Source organism: Palaemon carinicauda, chromosome 5, assembly GCF_036898095.1.
Source record: "Palaemon carinicauda isolate YSFRI2023 chromosome 5, ASM3689809v2, whole genome shotgun sequence".
In the NCBI taxonomy this organism is placed as follows: Eukaryota; Metazoa; Arthropoda; class Malacostraca; order Decapoda; family Palaemonidae; genus Palaemon; species Palaemon carinicauda.
The window spans coordinates 111,956,604-111,977,891 of NC_090729.1; the positions used below are offsets into that span (position 1 = coordinate 111,956,604).

Sequence of the window (21,288 nt, forward strand, 5' to 3'; positions counted from 1 at the left end):
CACCCATCCAAGTACCGACGTTGCTTAACCTCGCTGGACGGACGAGAAGCGGGGTTTCCAATGTGGTAAGGCGGTTGACTCAAAATCATGGCCAGATACTCCAGATGTTGAGGCAGAGGAAGAGAAGGCTCCAATCAAAATACCATGAGCCCACACTCATGGTCAGCATCCGGAAGCTTGTCCCGGCGCTGAAGAAGGTCGAAACCCGAGCCTACCGGAGTTGACCAGCCCTCCAAACAGCAGAGGAGGCGGAAGCCTGCACCTGAGCGGCCAAGAGGAAGGCAGGGAGAGTTCTCTGGGGAAACAAACCTGCTATGCCACGGCGGGATAGCCACACTGCATCATAAGCAGGAATACTTGCAGTCTAGGCTGAATTCGACGAGCACCCTGGAAGATGGATGGAATGGAAACTGAAAGTACCCGTCCTTCAGATCCAGGGTTAAAGGAGTCCTGTCGCCTCGTTACCAGTCTGATCGATTCTGCTGGTCTACGCTGGCCGAAGTTTGTTCGACAAACTTGATCAGGGCTGAGAGGTCGACTATGGACATCCCCTCTCAGATCCTTCCTTACAGGAAAGGATCGACTGAGGGGGCGGGGGGTGAAGCCGTCGATGATCCTAAGGAAGACCTTCGCCTAAGGTATGGATCATTCTGCCCAACCGGGCAACTCTGCTGACGCTATGGCATAGAGGTTCAGAGACACTGAATTCGCTGACAGAGACTGCAGGCGCGATATCCTTGGCTACTCACAGAGATTGTGCGGGAATGGGCATCAGGAAGCTGTCATTCGGATGAGTAACCTTAAGCATCCTCCCAGCGAAAAAACCTGCAATCCTAGAGTTCGTGAACTCCTTTTAGGACTATACCCCCCCGGGGGAGTCTCCCGTGCCATCTGTTCCTCACAGGAGGAAACTGCAATTGGACACCTTGTCCCAGTTGTCGTAGCCGATAACTTAGGCCGACGTGGTTGAAAGAAAAGGGCGCCTGAGCCCTGCAGAGTCTGGAAGAAAGCGCCTTAGAGGAGTGAAACCGGAAGTCGATTTACTCCGCACAGCAGCTGTCTAAGTCTCTGTCCTTGGGCACAGACAAAACTCTTCTCAAGGATGGAAGGGTGTCTGAGGTCGTCGACCTCCACAGATGAGACACCCGAAGGAAGCCTTCAGTCAGCGCGTCCAGATGGTACAACATCGAGCTTGTCCGCAAGTAGATACTTAACGACGAAAGGCCAAGGTGTCTGAGCTCGAGAGGAGGAAAGTACCCTTGATCTTCCTGTAGCTTCCTTGAACCAAACCTCGGGCCGTAACCGAGGAGGGAAAGAACCTGGTAAGCTCCCAGAGGAAGATGTAAGCAGTCACCCTTTGTCCGATGGAGAAATCTTGAACGGAAAGCCCCCCCGCCAAAAATCCTTCCAGGACGGGAGAAGGAGAGAGTACTCGTGCAGGAGAGGGGACCCTCGAGACCGATCTCTTGGGAACCAACTTCGCCCTGGGGGAAGTCACCACGAAGTCCACTCCTCTCTTTCTCTTCAGCGTAGGAGAGACAGCCGCTGGTTTGTTACCCTGGCCGGCGAGTGCTGGTTTCATAACCCTCATTAACGCCCGTGCCAGCGGACCAAACCATGTCTGCAGCTCCAAGGACACAGAGTCCGAAATCCTCGCTAAGGTGAAAGGGATCGGGCGATTCTTTGGAGTGGACCCGACGGTACCTGCCTGAAAAGAAGGTGGGGAAGAATGCTGTACTGACCTGTCTTCGTCCTGCACTACCAACCTGTGCTTGGATGGAGGTGATCCCGAGTGCCGTCTAGGAGCACGCGTCCCTGCTGCTACCACCGGCTGTGGAATTCACCGCGAACCATGGTCGCGCGAGGGCGAACGGTCGCGCAAAGGCGAATGGTCGCGCGGGCGCGCAGGCGAGCGATCGCGCGAGCCTGAGGGTGGGCAGGTAAATGAACACGTGTCCGAGGCGACGAACGCAAGCGATGGCGTGACGGCGAGGGATCGTGCTGCCGCGTAGGTGAAGAAGATCGCTGGCGATAATGACCGCGTGATGGTAAGCGATGGCGAGCAGCATGTGCAGGTGAATGATCGCGTGATAGGGTGCGATGGTGATCAGCATCCGCAAGAGGGCGAGCGTTCAGGGTTGTGCGATGAGGAGCAGCATGCGTAAGCAGGCAATCGTGCAGGGTTGTGCGATGGCGAGCAGCATGCGCAGGTGAATGATCGCGTGAAAGGGTGTGATGGTGATCAGCATCCGCAAGAGGGCGATCGTTCAGGGTTGTGCGATGAGGAGCAGCATGCGTAAGCAGGCGATCGTGCAGGGTTGTGCGATGGCGAGCAGCTTGCGCAGGTGAAAGATCGCGTGAAAGGGTGCAATGGTGATCAGCATCCGCAGGAGGGCGATTGTTCAGGGTTGTGCGACGAGGAGCAGCATGGGTAAGCGGGCGATCGTGCAGGGTTGTGCGATGGCGAGCAGCATGCGCAGGTGAATGATCGCGTGAAAGGGTGCGATGGTGATCAGCATCCGCAGGAGGGCGATCGTTCAGGGTTGTGCGATGAGGATCAGCATCCGCAGTTGAGGGTCGCGCGATGGCGATCAGCATCCGCAGTTGAGGGTCGCGCGATGGCGATCAGCATCCGCAGTTGAGGGTCGCGCGATGGCGATCAGCATCCGCAGTTGAGGGTCGCGCGATGGCGATCAGCATCCGCAGTTGAGGGTCGCGCGATGGCGATCAGCATCCGCAGTTGAGGGTCGCGCGATGGCGATCAGCATCCGCAGTTGAGGGTCGCGCGATGGCGATCAGCATCCGCAGTTGAGGGTCGCGCGATGGCGATCAGCATCCGCAGTTGAGGGTCGTGCGATGGCGATCAGCATGCGCAGGTGAGCTAGTAGCTGGCGAACCATGTTCCTTCAGAAGTGTTGGAGAACGTTGGCGTGCCAGCTGTAACACACGTGGGCGATCCGGAGATCGCTGGCGAGCTGATGATCGCTGACGAGCTGATGATCGCTGGCGAGCTGATGATCGATGGCGAGCTGATGATCGCTGACGAGCTGATGATCGCTGACGAGCTGATGATCGCTGACGAGCAGAAGGCTACGCGTGGAAGCCTGCGCAAAGAAGAAGAGTCCTTGACCCCGACCTGAACCGAAGTTCTAGATCGCGAGGGCGAACGTGGGCGCACAGGGCACGTAACAGGAACCGCAGGGAAGATCATCTTGAAAGCGCTGACGAACAGGAGAGCGCTGATGAGCAGAAGGGCGCGCAGGGAAACCCTGACACGCAAGGGAAGAACCCCCGTGGGGGCAACCCTTTGCCCCGAAGGGATCGTTGTCCGCCGGGAGACTGATGTCCGTCGGAAGACCGCTGTCCGTCGGGCAGACCGTTGTCCGTCGGGAAGACCGTTGCCCGTCGGAAGACGAGATCAGACTGCTGTCCATCTGCACCAAGGCGGAAGATCGAGAAAAAAAGGAGTTGTAGGCTGCAAACGGAGATCCAAAAGGGCGCCTCAAGCACCCTTATAGGGAGATGAGAGGCCCTTACGACGAGGCGGACGGAGGGCCTTACGGCGAGGGAGGCCAACAGCAACAGCAACAGAAGAAACCTCCGAAGAGGAGTCTCTATGAGTGTACTCTCTCGCGAACGAAAGAGAAACACTTCGTGGAAGAGACTGGTCAGCCAGTGACCTAAAAGGAGCAATCCTCCGAAGAGGAGCTCCTGCAGTTGCCCAGCCCCTTGAGCGAAACTGCAGGTGCGACCGCTCAGCACCAAAAGCATAGTCGCACGAAAAAAAGGCAAGAGAAGAACCCCCCAAAGGGGAAAAAACTCAAGCCTGGACAGGAAAAACTTCCCTCGGAAGGAAAGTTATCCGCCCAAGGAGGCAAGCCTCCTGACTGTTCTAAAATGAACTGGAGAGCTGTCCGTCGACACGGGAGTACTACCAGTAGAAGGAGACACGCCCCTGACGAAAATACAAGGGGGGAGGCAGCAACAGCCGAATCCCCAGGACTCAACCAGACAGCTCACACCGTTGCTATATTACAGAAACGAACTAGATCGGTAACTGTAAAAAAATAAAACAAATAATATTAGTACACATTCATTCCCCGGGAAGGCTACGAAGAGGAATCCCGAGGGAAAGGAACAAGAATTACACAACAGGCACGTGCCCTCACAACCACTTACACTCACGGAAGGAGAGCTGTTATCAAAACAGAATTATAACAATTATAATTATGTAACTATGTAATTATGTAATTTAAAAATGAATGAACACTAAAGAAAGAACGAAAACCCCGAAAGGAATCGTTCTACAAGCTGAAAAAAACAAAAAAAAAAACTACAATTAGATTCATAACTAATTGATACAAACGTACGACGTAGCAACCCCCCACACGGAAAGGAAGCTAGGCTACAAGGGCGTAGTAACACGTAGTAAAAGGGTGAACGACCTCAAGAGAGAGAGAGAGAGAGAAAGACATAAGTCAAACTCAATCGCCACCCATAAAATACGCCGTGGTGGCCTAACTGCCGAGGCCTCCCCGTAGATATCGTACACTACACACACACATCTGAAAAGGAAACTTACTTATTTCTATACTCAAATATATATACAAACATGAAAACATGTTTACATATATATTGAGTAAAAGAAAAGTAAGCAATTAAGTAAAGACAAAACAGACAATGGCTGCCAAGCGAGGACCAAGACAGAGACGTCTGTCACAGTCCGAGCCAAAAGTTAAAGTGAGTATTCACGTGTGTGTGAGGGGGAGGAGGGGTAGCTAGCTATCACTCCCCTACCCCCCCCGCTAACTAGCGCGGGGGTAATACACCCTCGTTAAATTCTAATGGCTCGCCATTTCAGCTACGTTAAAAGTAATAACCCTTTGTAAATAGCGTGGTTTGTATTTCGGTTACGGAACAAATAAATTTTTTAATATACTTACCTGGTGAATATATAATAGCTGACGTCTCCGACGGCTCGACAGATTCCAAAAACTTGCAAGCGATCGTCATGAAAGTTGCGGGTGTGCCCACCAGCGCCGACTATCGGCCAGATACCGCATATACTTGTCAATCTCTCCAGTTCTTCTCAGTCTGCTGGGTCTCTATCGGGGAGGAAGGGAGGGCCTTTAATTTATATATTCACCGGGTAAGTATATTCAAAAATTTATTTTATAATCAAAAATCATTTTTAAATATTAAACTTAGCCGGTGAATATATAATAGCTGATTCACACCCATGGTGGTGGGTAGACCCCAGTATTAATACAATAAAGGCGTATATGCTCAAGAGTTTTTTGACAAATATTTCATAAAAAACCAACTTAAGTATAGGTACCTGGCAAGGAAGCTGACTCTGACGGTTACTCTGCCTCATTAGTTCGCTTTCCTCACGAAGCCCAGCCATCCTCTCAGGATGCTGAAAGACTCCCAGGAGCTGTTATATCCAGGGCGAACACCCCTATAACAGGACCTCATCAATACCCTTAATCTGGGCGCTCTCAAGAAACAACATTTGACCACCCGCCAAATCAAAAAGGATGCGAAAGACTTCCTAGTCTTCCGTACAACCCAAGACAAGATTAAAAACATTTCAAGAGAAGATTAAAAGGATATTGGGATTAAGGGAATGTAGTGGTAGAACCCTCACCCACTACTGCACTCGCTGCAACGAATGGACCCAGGGTGTAGCAGTCCTCATAAAGAGTCTGGACGTCTTTTAAGTAAAATGAAGCGAACACCGACTTGCTCCTCCAAAAGGTCGCGTCCATAATACTTCGAAGAGACCTGTTTTGCTTAAAAGCCACCGAAGTTGCTATCGCTCTCAATTCGTGCGTCTTGACCTTAAGCAAACAATGATCTTTCTCATTTAAATGAGAATGTGCCTCCCGGATTAAAAATCTAATAAAGTACGATAACGCATTTTTAGACATGAGCAATGAGGGCTTCTTACCGGAGCACCATAAGGCCTCAGAACCACCTCGTAAAGGTTTAGTTCGAGCTAAGTAAAACTTAAGAGCTCTAACGGGGCACAGCACTCTTTCCACTTCGTTACCTACGATTTCTGACAGACTAGGTATTTCAAAAGATTTAGGCCAAGGACGAGACAGCAGTTCGTTCTTGGCCAAAAAACCAAGTTGAAGCGAACATGTAGCTTTATTCGTAGAGAAGCCGATGTTCTTACTAAAAGCATGGATCTCACTGACCCTTTTAGCTGAAGCCAAGCACACCAAAAAAAGCATCTTGAGGGTGAGATCCTTCAGGGAGGCTGAATGTAATGGCTCAAACCTGTCTGACATTAGGAACCTTAGGACCACGTCTAAGTTCCAAGCGGGAGTTGACATACGACGCTCCTTAGAGGTCTCGAAGGACTTAAGGAGATCTTGGAGATCTTTGTTATTTGACAGATCCAAGCCTCTATGTCTGAAAACAGATGCCAACATGCTCCTGTAGCCTTTAATAGTGGGAGCAGAGAGGGAGCGAACATTTCTCAGATGCAGGAGAAAGTCCGCAATTTGGGCTACAGAGGTACTGGAAGAGGAAATAGAGGAGGACTTGCACCACTCTCTAAAGACCTCCCACTTCGACTGGTAGACCTTGATAGTAGATGATCTCCTAGCCCTCGTGATCGCTCTGGCTGCCTCCTTCGAAAATCATCGAGCTCTTGAGAGTTTTTTGATAGTCTGAAGGCAGTCAGACGAAGCGCGGGGAGGCTTTGATGAAGACTCCTTACGTGGGGCTGCCGTAAGAGATCCATCCGTAAGGGCAGACTCCTTGGGACGTCTACCAGCCATTGAAGTACCTCTGTGAACCACTCTCTCGCGGGCCAGAGGGGAGCAACCAACGTCAACCTTGTCCCTTTGTGAGAGGCGAACTTCTGCAAAACCTTGTTGATGATCTTGAACGGCGGAAATGCGTAAGCGTCCATGTGAGACCAGTCCAACAGAAAGGCATCTATGTGGGCCGCCTCTGGATCTGGGACTGGAGAGCAATAGGTTGGGAGCCTTTTGGTCAGTGAGGTCGGAAAGAGGTCTATGGTGGGCTGACCCCAAGTCATCCAAAGACTCTTGCACAGGTCCTTGTGGAGGGTCCATTCTGTAGGGATCACCTGACCTCTCCGACTGAGACAGTCCGCCAAGACGTTCAATTTCCCCTGGACGAACCTCGTCAACAGTGAGATGCCTCGATCTTTTGACCAGATGAGGAGGTCCCTTGCGATGACGAACAGAGTGTGGGAGTGAGTGCCTCCTTGCTTGGAGATGTACGCCAAGGCTGTGGTGTTGTCCACATTCACTTCTACCACCTTGTTTCGAAGAAGACTCTCGAAACTCGTCAAGGCCAAGTGAACAGCCAACAGCTCCTTGCAGTTGATGTGAAGGCTCCTCTGATCTGTCGTCCAAAGACCCGAACATTCCAGACCGTCGAGTCGCTCCCCAACCCAAATCCGACGCGTCTGAAAATAACACGTGGTTTGGGTTCTTGACTGCCAGGGACAGACCCTCTCGAAGACCTATATTGCTGTCCCACCAGCTCAGGCACGTCTTTACTGGTTCGGAGATAGGGATCGAGACCGCCTCCAAAGTCTTGTTCTTGTTCCAATGGGAGTCTAGATGGAACTGGAGAGGGCGAAGGTGAAGTCTCCCTAGAGAGATAAATTGTTCCAGGGATGACAGCATCCCTAGGAGGCTCATCCAACTTCTCACAGAGCAATGGTCTTTCCTCAGCATGAGACGGACTTTGAGCAAGGCTTGCTCTATCCTGGTGGCAGACGGAAAAGCCCGAAAAGCTAGACTGTGAATCTCCATCCCCAAATAGAGAATCGTTTGGGAGGGAGTCAGCTGAGACTTCTCTATGTTCACCAACAGTCCCAACTCCTTTGCAAGATCCAACGTCCATTGAAGGTCCTGCAGACAGCGATGACGGGACGACGCTCTGAGCAGCCAGTTGTCCAGGTGCAGGGAGGTTCGAATCCCCAATAAATGTAGAAATTTTGCTACATTTCTCATGAGCCTCGTAAAACAAGAGGAGCAGGGCTGAGGCTGAAGCACAGTGCTCGGAATTGGTACACCACATTCCTGTATACAAACCTCAGATACAGTTGAGAATCCGGGTGTATAGGAATGTGGAAGTACGCATCCTGCAGGCCGAGAGAGACCATCCAGTCTCCCTTTCTGACCGCTGCTAGAACGGATTTGGTGGTCTCCATCGTAAATTTTGTTTTGACAACAAAAACGTTGAGCGCACTGACATCCAGCATCGGCCTCCAACCTCCTGTATGCTTTGGTACTAGGAAGAGACGGTTGTAAAACCCCGGTGATTGAAGGTCCAAGATTTTCACCACCGCACCCTTCTCTAGCAACTGAGACACCTGCTGATGTAATGCCTGCCTCTTTGACTCCTCTCAATACCTGGGAGAGAGGTCTAAAGGGACTTTTACTAGAGGAGGTCTCCGTACAAAAGGTATTTTGTACCCCTCCTTTAGCAACAAAACAGACTCCTCGTCTGCACCCCTCTTCTCCCAGGCCTGCCAGAAGTTGTTCAGTCTGGCCCCTACCACTGTCTGAGGACGTGGGCAGTCAGACTCTGCCCCGGGAGGACTTACATCCTCTCCTCTTGCCTCTCTTACTGTCGGCAAGAGCGCCTCCCTTACTGGGAGCTCTGCCACGAAAGGGCGGGATAAACCTCGTTGCTGGAGTATCGAGCTTAGGTCTAACGACATAAGATGATGAAGGAGCAGCCTTACGCGCTGACGTAGCCATCAAGTCGTGGGTATCCTTCTGCACCAAAGAAGCTGCGATATCCTAAATAAAGTACTTCACCAATTCGGTCGAAAACTCGAGGTCAAAAGCGAGCGGAACCAACTTGTCGACAAGACCGACAGAGAAGAACTGGAGAGATTGACAAGTATATGCGGTATCTGGCCGATAGTCGGCGCTGGTGGGCACACCCGCAACCTTCATGGCGATCGCTCGCGAGTTTTTGGAATCTGTTGAGCCGTCGGAGACGTCAGCTATTATATTTTCACCGGCTAAGTTTAATATTTAAAAATAAAAAATATATATATATATATATATATATATATATATATATATATATATATATATATATATATATATATATATATATATATATATATATATATATATATGAAAGGCCAGGTCGAAACCAACCATGCCACGAGAGCCCAAAAAGGAAATCTGAACCTGACAATAATCTATCTGTCCGAGGATTTACCTGGTGAGACATCAGTCTCTTTACCAGCGAGTTTTACCAGATTTCCCCGGGCCACCACGTGACACAATTGGTAGTAATTCATTCAAATTACCCCTAATGAGTCAATATGGATAAATATCAACACAACATCGTGTTCAAATAGAAATAAATTTCTACCTCATACTTGGGATCGAACGCTAGCCCCTTCTAATGAAAGGCCAGGTCGAAACCAACCATGCCACGAGAGCCCAAAAAGGAAATCTGAACCTGACAATAATCTATCTGTCCGAGGATTTACCTGGTGAGACATCAGTCTCTTTACCAGCGAGTTTTACCAGATTTCCCCGGGCCACCACGTGACACAATTGGTAGTAATTCATTCAAATTACCCCTAATGAGTCAATATGGATAAATATCAACACAACATCGTGTTCAAATAGAAATAAATTTCTACCTCATACTTGGGATCGAACGCTAGCCCCTTCTAATGAAAGGCCAGGTCGAAACCAACCATGCCACGAGAGCCCAAAAAGGAAATCTGAACCTGACAATAATCTATCTGTCCGAGGATTTACCTGGTGAGACATCAGTCTCTTTACCAGCGAGTTTTACCAGATTTCCCCGGGCCACCACGTGACACAATTGGTAGTAATTCATTCAAATTACCCCTAATGAGTCAATATGGATAAATATCAACACAACATCGTGTTCAAATAGAAATAAATTTCTACCTCATACTTGGGATCGAACGCTAGCCCCTTCTAATGAAAGGCCAGGTCGAAACCAACCATGCCACGAGAGCCCAAAAAGGAAATCTGAACCTGACAATAATCTATCTGTCCGAGGATTTACCTGGTGAGACATCAGTCTCTTTACCAGCGAGTTTTACCAGATTTCCCCGGGCCACCACGTGACACAATTGGTAGTAATTCATTCAAATTACCCCTAATGAGTCAATATGGATAAATATCAACACAACATCGTGTTCAAATAGAAATAAATTTCTACCTCATACTTGGGATCGAACGCTAGCCCCTTCTAATGAAAGGCCAGGTCGAAACCAACCATGCCACGAGAGCCCAAAAAGGAAATCTGAACCTGACAATAATCTATCTGTCCGAGGATTTACCTGGTGAGACATCAGTCTCTTTACCAGCGAGTTTTACCAGATTTCCCCGGGCCACCACGTGACACAATTGGTAGTAATTCATTCAAATTACCCCTAATGAGTCAATATGGATAAATATCAACACAACATCGTGTTCAAATAGAAATAAATTTCTACCTCATACTTGGGATCGAACGCTAGCCCCTTCTAATGAAAGGCCAGGTCGAAACCAACCATGCCACGAGAGCCCAAAAAGGAAATCTGAACCTGACAATAATCTATCTGTCCGAGGATTTACCTGGTGAGACATCAGTCTCTTTACCAGCGAGTTTTACCAGATTTCCCCGGGCCACCACGTGACACAATTGGTAGTAATTCATTCAAATTACCCCTAATGAGTCAATATGGATAAATATCAACACAACATCGTGTTCAAATAGAAATAAATTTCTACCTCATACTTGGGATCGAACGCTAGCCCCTTCTAATGAAAGGCCAGGTCGAAACCAACCATGAGGTAGAAATTTATTTCTATTTGAACACGATGTTGTGTTGATATTTATCCATATTGACTCATTAGGGGTAATTTGAATGAATTACTACCAATTGTGTCACGTGGTGGCCCGGGGAAATCTGGTAAAACTCGCTGGTAAAGAGACTGATGTCTCACCAGGTAAATCCTCGGACAGATAGATTATTGTCAGGTTCAGATTTCCTTTTTGGGCTCTCGTGGCATGGTTGGTTTCGACCTGGCCTTTCATTAGAAGGGGCTAGCGTTCGATCCCAAGTATGAGGTAGAAATTTATTTCTATTTGAACACGATGTTGTGTTGATATTTATCCATATTGACTCATTAGGGGTAATTTGAATGAATTACTACCAATTGTGTCACGTGGTGGCCCGGGGAAATCTGGTAAAACTCGCTGGTAAAGAGACTGATGTCTCACCAGGTAAATCCTCGGACAGATAGATTATTGTCAGGTTCAGATTTCCTTTTTGGGCTCTCGTGGCATGGTTGGTTTCGACCTGGCCTTTCATTAGAAGGGGCTAGCGTTCGATCCCAAGTATGAGGTAGAAATTTATTTCTATTTGAACACGATGTTGTGTTGATATTTATCCATATTGACTCATTAGGGGTAATTTGAATGAATTACTACCAATTGTGTCACGTGGTGGCCCGGGGAAATCTGGTAAAACTCGCTGGTAAAGAGACTGATGTCTCACCAGGTAAATCCTCGGACAGATAGATTATTGTCAGGTTCAGATTTCCTTTTTGGGCTCTCGTGGCATGGTTGGTTTCGACCTGGCCTTTCATTAGAAGGGGCTAGCGTTCGATCCCAAGTATGAGGTAGAAATTTATTTCTATTTGAACACGATGTTGTGTTGATATTTATCCATATTGACTCATTAGGGGTAATTTGAATGAATTACTACCAATTGTGTCACGTGGTGGCCCGGGGAAATCTGGTAAAACTCGCTGGTAAAGAGACTGATGTCTCACCAGGTAAATCCTCGGACAGATAGATTATTGTCAGGTTCAGATTTCCTTTTTGGGCTCTCGTGGCATGGTTGGTTTCGACCTGGCCTTTCATTAGAAGGGGCTAGCGTTCGATCCCAAGTATGAGGTAGAAATTTATTTCTATTTGAACACGATGTTGTGTTGATATTTATCCATATTGACTCATTAGGGGTAATTTGAATGAATTACTACCAATTGTGTCACGTGGTGGCCCGGGGAAATCTGGTAAAACTCGCTGGTAAAGAGACTGATGTCTCACCAGGTAAATCCTCGGACAGATAGATTATTGTCAGGTTCAGATTTCCTTTTTGGGCTCTCGTGGCATGGTTGGTTTCGACCTGGCCTTTCATTAGAAGGGGCTAGCGTTCGATCCCAAGTATGAGGTAGAAATTTATTTCTATTTGAACACGATGTTGTGTTGATATTTATCCATATTGACTCATTAGGGGTAATTTGAATGAATTACTACCAATTGTGTCACGTGGTGGCCCGGGGAAATCTGGTAAAACTCGCTGGTAAAGAGACTGATGTCTCACCAGGTAAATCCTCGGACAGATAGATTATTGTCAGGTTCAGATTTCCTTTTTGGGCTCTCGTGGCATGGTTGGTTTCGACCTGGCCTTTCATTAGAAGGGGCTAGCGTTCGATCCCAAGTATGAGGTAGAAATTTATTTCTATTTGAACACGATGTTGTGTTGATATTTATCCATATTGACTCATTAGGGGTAATTTGAATGAATTACTACCAATTGTGTCACGTGGTGGCCCGGGGAAATCTGGTAAAACTCGCTGGTAAAGAGACTGATGTCTCACCAGGTAAATCCTCGGACAGATAGATTATTGTCAGGTTCAGATTTCCTTTTTGGGCTCTCGTGGCATGGTTGGTTTCGACCTGGCCTTTCATTAGAAGGGGCTAACGTTCGATCCCAAGTATGAGGTAGAAATTTATTTCTATTTGAACACGATGTTGTGTTGATATTTATCCATATTGACTCATTAGGGGTAATTTGAATGAATTACTACCAATTGTGTCACGTGGTGGCCCGGGGAAATCTGGTAAAACTCGCTGGTAAAGAGACTGATGTCTCACCAGGTAAATCCTCGGACAGATAGATTATTGTCAGGTTCAGATTTCCTTTTTGGGCTCTCGTGGCATGGTTGGTTTCGACCTGGCCTTTCATTAGAAGGGGCTAGCGTTCGATCCCAAGTATGAGGTAGAAATTTATTTCTATTTGAACACGATGTTGTGTTGATATTTATCCATATTGACTCATTAGGGGTAATTTGAATGAATTACTACCAATTGTGTCACGTGGTGGCCCGGGGAAATCTGGTAAAACTCGCTGGTAAAGAGACTGATGTCTCACCAGGTAAATCCTCGGACAGATAGATTATTGTCAGGTTCAGATTTCCTTTTTGGGCTCTCGTGGCATGGTTGGTTTCGACCTGGCCTTTCATTAGAAGGGGCTAGCGTTCGATCCCAAGTATGAGGTAGAAATTTATTTCTATTTGAACACGATGTTGTGTTGATATTTATCCATATTGACTCATTAGGGGTAATTTGAATGAATTACTACCAATTGTGTCACGTGGTGGCCCGGGGAAATCTGGTAAAACTCGCTGGTAAAGAGACTGATGTCTCACCAGGTAAATCCTCGGACAGATAGATTATTGTCAGGTTCAGATTTCCTTTTTGGGCTCTCGTGGCATGGTTGGTTTCGACCTGGCCTTTCATTAGAAGGGGCTAGCGTTCGATCCCAAGTATGAGGTAGAAATTTATTTCTATTTGAACACGATGTTGTGTTGATATTTATCCATATTGACTCATTAGGGGTAATTTGAATGAATTACTACCAATTGTGTCACGTGGTGGCCCGGGGAAATCTGGTAAAACTCGCTGGTAAAGAGACTGATGTCTCACCAGGTAAATCCTCGGACAGATAGATTATTGTCAGGTTCAGATTTCCTTTTTGGGCTCTCGTGGCATGGTTGGTTTCGACCTGGCCTTTCATTAGAAGGGGCTAGCGTTCGATCCCAAGTATGAGGTAGAAATTTATTTCTATTTGAACACGATGTTGTGTTGATATTTATCCATATTGACTCATTAGGGGTAATTTGAATGAATTACTACCAATTGTGTCACGTGGTGGCCCGGGGAAATCTGGTAAAACTCGCTGGTAAAGAGACTGATGTCTCACCAGGTAAATCCTCGGACAGATAGATTATTGTCAGGTTCAGATTTCCTTTTTGGGCTCTCGTGGCATGGTTGGTTTCGACCTGGCCTTTCATTAGAAGGGGCTAGCGTTCGATCCCAAGTATGAGGTAGAAATTTATTTCTATTTGAACACGATGTTGTGTTGATATTTATCCATATATATATATATATATATATATATATATATATATATATATATATAACTTGGAGAAAAGGCAGCAAAAATGGCAATATTTCTGAGTTCCAGCCAAATTCATGAACATTAAAAAAAAAAGTCACAGTTTTTAGTCCTTTAGGAGATGTAAAACAAAAATGTCATACTTTTTCGAAGTTTCAAGAAACTACTTGTCTTAATCTTAAAACAAATACTTGCAATAAAATGTTTTACACTTACATAGTTATGATACAACACGTTTATAATACTAAATACTGTCTGCCATAATAAAAAGACACATCTAATAAAAAGGGCCTGTCAGACTTTTATGTTATATTTCATACCTAAATAAGGTAAGTATTGTAACATCTACAGAAAATAAAAATAAAAATAAATGTCATTTTCAAGAAAAAGACCTATGCCTGTCACTACTGTATATGGGCCAAGCTCTTGCAAGGGATGTTAAATTGTGTGTATACTGTAATCTCCTTCAAAAGATTATCCAGAATTAAAACCTCTGACACAGCTATACATAAGGGAACATCTTACTTTCACTTCCCATACTTGAGAGAAGAGAAAGTTTAAGAAAATACGCATGATTTTATGGGGATAAAGCCCCAGGCAGGATAGAAATAGCATCCTAGGGTAGGTTAGACACTTTAAAGGGGCCAATGAAATGCTGTACTTCATTTTAACCCCCAAAATAATATTAAAAAGAAGATACCCTTCTAAGTTAATTAGGGTAAGGGTCAGGGCACATTAGTCTGCAAGAGCATATCAAGTAATGTTAAACCTCTTACCCCCAATGGACGTACTGGTACGTTTCACAAAACTCATCCCTTTTCCCCCCTGGACGTAACGGTACGTCCTTGCAAAAACTGTTTACATTTTTTTTGCATATTTTTGATAACTTTATGAGAAACTTCAGGCATTTTCCGAAATAATTAGACCAACCTGATCTCTCAATGATGAAAATTAAGGCTGTTAGACCAATTTAAAAAAAATACATTGCAAAATGTGCTTGAAAAAAAAAAAACCCTGGAGGTTAAGGGTTGGAAAGTTCCAAATAACGTTGGGGGTAAAAGGGCTAAGTAAGTTGAAGTGGGGTTAAATGGCAGAAAAGCTCTCCATGAAACATACAATTTCTTCTGTGTTCCCTGCGTGCTTCAAATTTAGCTTTATTTACCATTGTTGTTGGGAAGGTATAAAACTTGGCCCAATTACTAAATGGAGACAACTTTTAAATGACAGTTATTAGTTAGGCTTATGATTATTTAACATAATTATCAACAAAACTTGATGTTTTAGACTACTGAATGTCATGGGTAGATAACATGATATACATCAAATACGCACAAAAACACCCCAATTTAAAACAAATTATTGCATATCAAGTAACTATATATAGGTTCAAGACGTATGCAAATGTGAATTTCGACAAAACCCCCTAAAAATTCTGTATTGCATAGTTCTATTTCACGGTTGATGGGAACCTATTGACTAACATCTCTTCCATGTGTTCCATCAAAATTGGGTTGGTTTAAACAACTGTAAATGTTATTAATTATACTTTAACATAATCATGCCTGATTGGATAATGCATTTTAAGGTTTGAAAAGGGCATAGCATGGTGACAAAATTGGTTCATATCCCATATTCTGGACAATCTACATTTTATGCCCAAATTCCTTGCATTACCTGATCACTATGGCAGCCAGGGAGCCAAGGCACATGGAGGGAGGGGTAATGGAATTCGATCCTCAATCCAAAGCCAAAATAAAAACTTAACCTAACCAAACTTGAACGTAATAGAAATTGAACCTTAAGTGATTTGGCAGATGTCGAGAGATATGATTATTAACTATTTCCCATTCACCTTATGCTGCATTAGCATAGTCGGTAAAATTACAGTTACGGACAGAACAACAGTTTGAACAGAAAAAAAGTTTTTCCTGTAGTGAATAATTTGTTTTACTGGATTAGACCTTCATTTCAATGGCAAATAAATTGAAAACACATTAGACCATCCAAGAACTGGGATATTTTTAAAAAATCTAATGGTTTTTACTCCGCCATGAGCTCGCTTTGTTCGCGGAAAAAGAAAGTCATCAAGCTCCTACCTACTGGGAAGATGTAAATGTCGAGCTGCGCTCGCTAACCCCATTGAATAATATTTCTTATATAATTGAATTTTCAATTGCAGTGAAAATAAGTGTTATTTTCGAAGCAAACGAACGTTCGTCTTATAGGAAACACCTGATACTAAAGAAGAATAAAAAAAAAAAAAAAAAGGAAGTAATGTTAATAACATGCTAGAGCTGAACAAGAATAAACTAAGGATAAATAGTGAATCCCTTTCATTGGACGATTACAAATATTACAAACATTATGAACCAATTATAAATTGTGTCTTGAGCCAATACAAACGTAAACCGAAACAGAGGTAAACAACGATGTCATAAAAGTCAAAATTCTCACCTCATGAAGAACATCAAATTGTACTGAAGGAGGAAAAACTTTTAATTCGTCCAGGCTATTTTTGTAATACTCCACCACCTTATTTAGTGCCGTATTATAGAGAGTTCCTGGGAACCACTTGAGCATAGAAGCTGCCATAATTCTCTTGTGTTATTGGTTATGTTCCTCACAGCTGATCAATGTAAACAATAAGCTTCCATCTTGTTCGAACTACTTTTATCCGAGACTTCACGAACCTTGATACCCACCACCCCGAGGGGCCATAAAAAAAATACCCACTGGAAATTCTATTTTATCTAATTCAATCTTGAAATTTAAGAGAAGTTTCAGTTTCAGATAATTTTAAGAAAGGAAACTCAACATTTAAAATGTAAGAATGACGACATTCAATAATCATTTCTATTTCATGGTCTGGAATTTCGAAACGTGGTTCACTTGAGACCCTCTGTCTCGTTCATTGATTATCTCGATTACATTTCTTTTCTTCTATTGGATACTCTCTAAATCGTAACAGTTACGATTAATCATCGAATTAACAATTTACAATACACACTGGTGATTATAAGGCAGCGTGTGTAACACTAATGGACAAATAGGGCATGTCTTTACACAAAGATGTTCGAACTTGGTTTATTCGAATTGTATTGGAATTTACGCCACCTATCGCGAATATTTGCTGGTGGGATAGATGAAAAGAATAAACGCTATATCTTTTTTACGATAATATAAATAAAGGTTTGTTATATATTGTCCAGAGAATATACAGTAATTACAGAAGTCGATTTCATATAAAAACATGACCCCAAAACTCGACAAGTTGCGTAAGTATTTTTTTTAGTGCTCTAGGCCTACCTAGCGGGAATTTCAAAGATGAAAATTAAAAGAAATGTAATAATTTAATAACCTGCTCCTCAAAACTAGACCCTGCAAGACGACTGTAAAAAATGGGTCAGTTGTAAAGAGAGATGATAAGTTAAACGTCTTTTGAAGTAAACGATCCTTGCAATCATGAAAGCTTATGAGAAGTAACCTTATTGTAGATTAAAATTAGTATCCTATAAATGTATATAAACGATGAAACGTAATTATACTGTAAGGACACCGATCCCTTCGTCGTCCAGAAAATCGACAAACCACTTATCTATTTGAATTCTCTTTTCGCCACACTGTGGTTTCTCATGTATATATATTCCGCTCTACCAGAGGTACATTTTTACATATGTATCATTTCATAACATGTTTCTGCTAACTCGTAATTCACATATTTGTAAGTGTAAGAAAACATATATTTTGGCGGGCACTTCAATCTGATTTGGCGCCAGCGTCATCCTACCTTTCCGTCCGCACCTTGTAATATACTCTCGTGCACATTTGAATAAAGTATCAGTTGATCTTGGTGACGCTTGTCTCACTTTCCTTACAACTGGTGACCCCGGAGTTGAAAGTAGCATCAGCGGTTTTGGCTTTGCCATTAACGGACTTATTACGGCTGTGCTACCTTCTTCCATACTCCGTTACCGTAGGCACGAGCCTGCCTTTGGTTCTCCCACACTTCGGTGAACGTATGGCAGTAGGATGAGCTTAACCGACATATCAACTTCTCACCTCTTCGCCAACTCGTCGTCTGGCCACGATGCAAGAAGCAACACGCCCATCGCACCCAACGGCCTCGACTCCACGCCCAAAGTCAAACTGCCGCCCTTTTCTCAACACAACACCGCTTCCTGGTTCCTGAGAGCGGACGTACTCTTCCGCGTCGCTAGACTCAGCGACTCCTGCGCCAAGGCTGACATCGTTCTCACCTCCATACCTGAAGAGGTATTCGACAAGATTTCCCCATGGCTCGACGCCCAGGCCGGCCAAGTTTCATACGAAGACCTGAGAACGAAACTCATCGGTATCTACTCCCTCTCCGTCTCAGCACGGGCACAGAAAGTACTGGACCTCGCCGGCAAGCCCATGGGTGACACCTCTCCTGTCGAGGCGTGGGACGAGCTAACCGGCCTGCTTATGCTCCCCGAAACAGACAGCAACGGCCGACGACGTGAGATTAGCTTATCTCGCGAAATCTTTCTTCGACGCCTACCACAGGACGTACGTGCCCAATTGACAGACGCCGACACGCTCCCGATGAACGAACGCCTGTCGAAGGCTCAAAAGCTCCACGAGGCCTCCAAAGCATCTCGTCTCGGAGCATCATCGTCAACACCGCCTCCGTTCTCCTCCTTCAGCAGCTGCTCTTCCATAGACTCCTCGGCAACGGCCCTTGAGGACGACGAGATCAACATTCTATCAAGAAAGAAACCACCGCAACCGACACGACCGAACCCTAGGCCTAACCCAGCATGGTGCTTCTACCACCAACAGTTCGGCAGTGACGCCAAGAAATGTAGAGCACCATGCAGTTTCCCAAGAAGATGACGCCAGAAGCATCCACCTGCCACCATCGCAGCCGCGGTTAACCAAGACAAGAATGGTTTCTATATCATCGATACCATTTCCAACCGTAGACTCATGGTGGACACCAGCACAATGCAGTCAACGTTCCCACCTTCCAAGTCCGACCTAGACCGTGGTCCCGACAAAAACGCTCCCTCACTCATCACCGCCAACGGATCTCCCATACGGTGCTATGGGATCAAGACCCTCAAGATATCTATCATGGGCCGTTCGTATTCTTGGCCCTTCGCCATCGCTGACGTCAATCGCCCCCTCCTCGGTGCGGATTTCCTCGCCCACCATGGACTCCTCGTCGATGTCGCTAACAGACGTCTCATCGACATGGGAACCTGCCAGTCCCGCGCCCTAGAACACGGCCCTGCAACAATGTCCGTAACCGCCGTAACGACGCACCCTACGCCGACCTCCTACGAGAATTTCCCGAGGTTTTCAAGCCCGAGCTCCGACACTCGCCAGGTTCCCTGTCCAAGCATGGTATCTACCACCACATCACAACGACAGGACCTCCCACTCACGCCAAATTCCGCCGCCTCCCGCCCCAGAAACTGAAGGATGCCAAACGCACCTTCGAGGACATGGAACGCATGGGTATCTGTAAGAAAGCATCGAGCCCCTGGGCATCACCCCTGCACATGGTTAAAAAGCCGGACGGGTCCTGGAGACCTTGCGGCGACTACAGGCGCCTCAACCTCATCACAACGCCCGATCATTACCCGCTGCCCAACATGCAGGACCTTACGAACGCGTTGCACGGCGCGAAGTATTTTACCAAGATGGACCTCCTCAAGTCTTATTTCCAGGTCCCCGTATTCCCGGAAGACATCCCGAAAACTGCCATTGTAATGCCGTTTGGATCCTACACCTTCGCATACTCAACCTTCGGTCTATGCAATGCCGGGGCGACCTTCCAACGACTAATGGATAGCATTCTGGGTGACCTATCTTTCTGCGTCTGCTACGTCGACGACATCCTGATATTCTCGAAAACCAAGGAGGAACACCAGGGGCACGTCCGCACCGTCCTCAAACGCCTACAGGAAAACGGCCTGGTCGTACGCTTCGACAAATGCACGTTCGGTGTGGAGGGAGTGGATTTCCTTGGGTACCGCGTATCCTCGCGCGGGGTAAAACTCATGACAACCAAGGACGACGCCATCAAGAAGTTCCCGATGCCTACGACCATCCGCCAACTTCAGGAGTTCCTGGGAATGGTCAATTACTACAGACGCTTCATCCCCAACTTCGCTCAAACCCTGTCACCCCTCGACGACGTCCTGAAAGGAAAAGCAAAAAAACTCGAGTGGGGTTTGCCCTAGCAACAGGCATTCGCTCGGACGAAGGATGCCCTTGCGAATGCCACCACCCTGGCTCATTTCGACGACAACGCGCCCCTGCGACTAACGACCGACGCCAGCAACGTCGCCTGTGGGGCTGTGCTAGAGCAACTCGTCGATGGTTCTCCTCGACCGCTGGCATTCTTCAGAAAGAAATTGAAACCCGCAGAAACAAGATACAGCACCTTCGATAGGGAACTCCTCGCCGTCCGCCACTTCAGGCACATCTTGGAGGGTACCCCCTTCACAATCGCAACGGACCATCAACCCCTCTTACACGCCTTCACGAAATCGACGGACGCATGGTCCTCCCGACAACAACGTCATCTCGCATCAATCGCCGAATTCGGGTGCACCATACGTTACGTCCCAGGAAAGAAAAACCCAGTCGCGGATGCCCTTTCAAGGATTGAAATTGACGCGATCCATCTGGGAATCGACTACGCCAATCTCGCAACCGAACAATGCACCGACCGAGAAGCACAGGATCACCTGACGGGGCCATCTGCGCTCAAGATAAGTGCGATTCCGCTTGGACCAGCAGGAGTATCTATTCTTTGCGACACCAGCACGGCCGCCCACGTCCCTGGGTACCAGCTTCCTGCAGAAGGAAAATATTCGATATCATCCATGGACTTTCACACCCCTCAGGACGCACCACCGCTCGCCTTCTGTCTGAAAAGTTTGTCTGGCCAGGGATAAAAAAGGACGCCCGGGAATGGGCGAAGTCATGCATCAACTGCCAGTCAAGCAAGGTCAGCTGTCACACCGAATTGGGGGTAGGCGATTTTCCCCACCCAAAAAGAC

General features: G+C 46.3%; 1 protein-coding gene and 1 pseudogene across 1 annotated transcript in view; one reads left to right on the forward strand and one right to left on the reverse strand.

Annotated features, from left to right (window-relative positions):
- LOC137641401 (amyloid protein-binding protein 2-like) overlaps nt 1–17,228 on the reverse strand; it is an 87,610-nt gene extending 70,382 nt beyond the window's left edge. Inside the window, exon 1 of the mRNA XM_068373924.1 lies at nt 16,688–17,228. Within this exon, the coding sequence (XP_068230025.1) occupies nt 16,688–16,825 (138 nt within the window). The 5' untranslated portion in view covers nt 16,826–17,228. The remainder of the gene's footprint in view (nt 1–16,687) is intronic.
- Nucleotides 17,229–17,483: 255 nt separating this feature from the next.
- Nucleotides 17,484–21,288, forward strand: part of LOC137641083 (uncharacterized) — an 11,278-nt pseudogene continuing 7,473 nt past the window's right edge.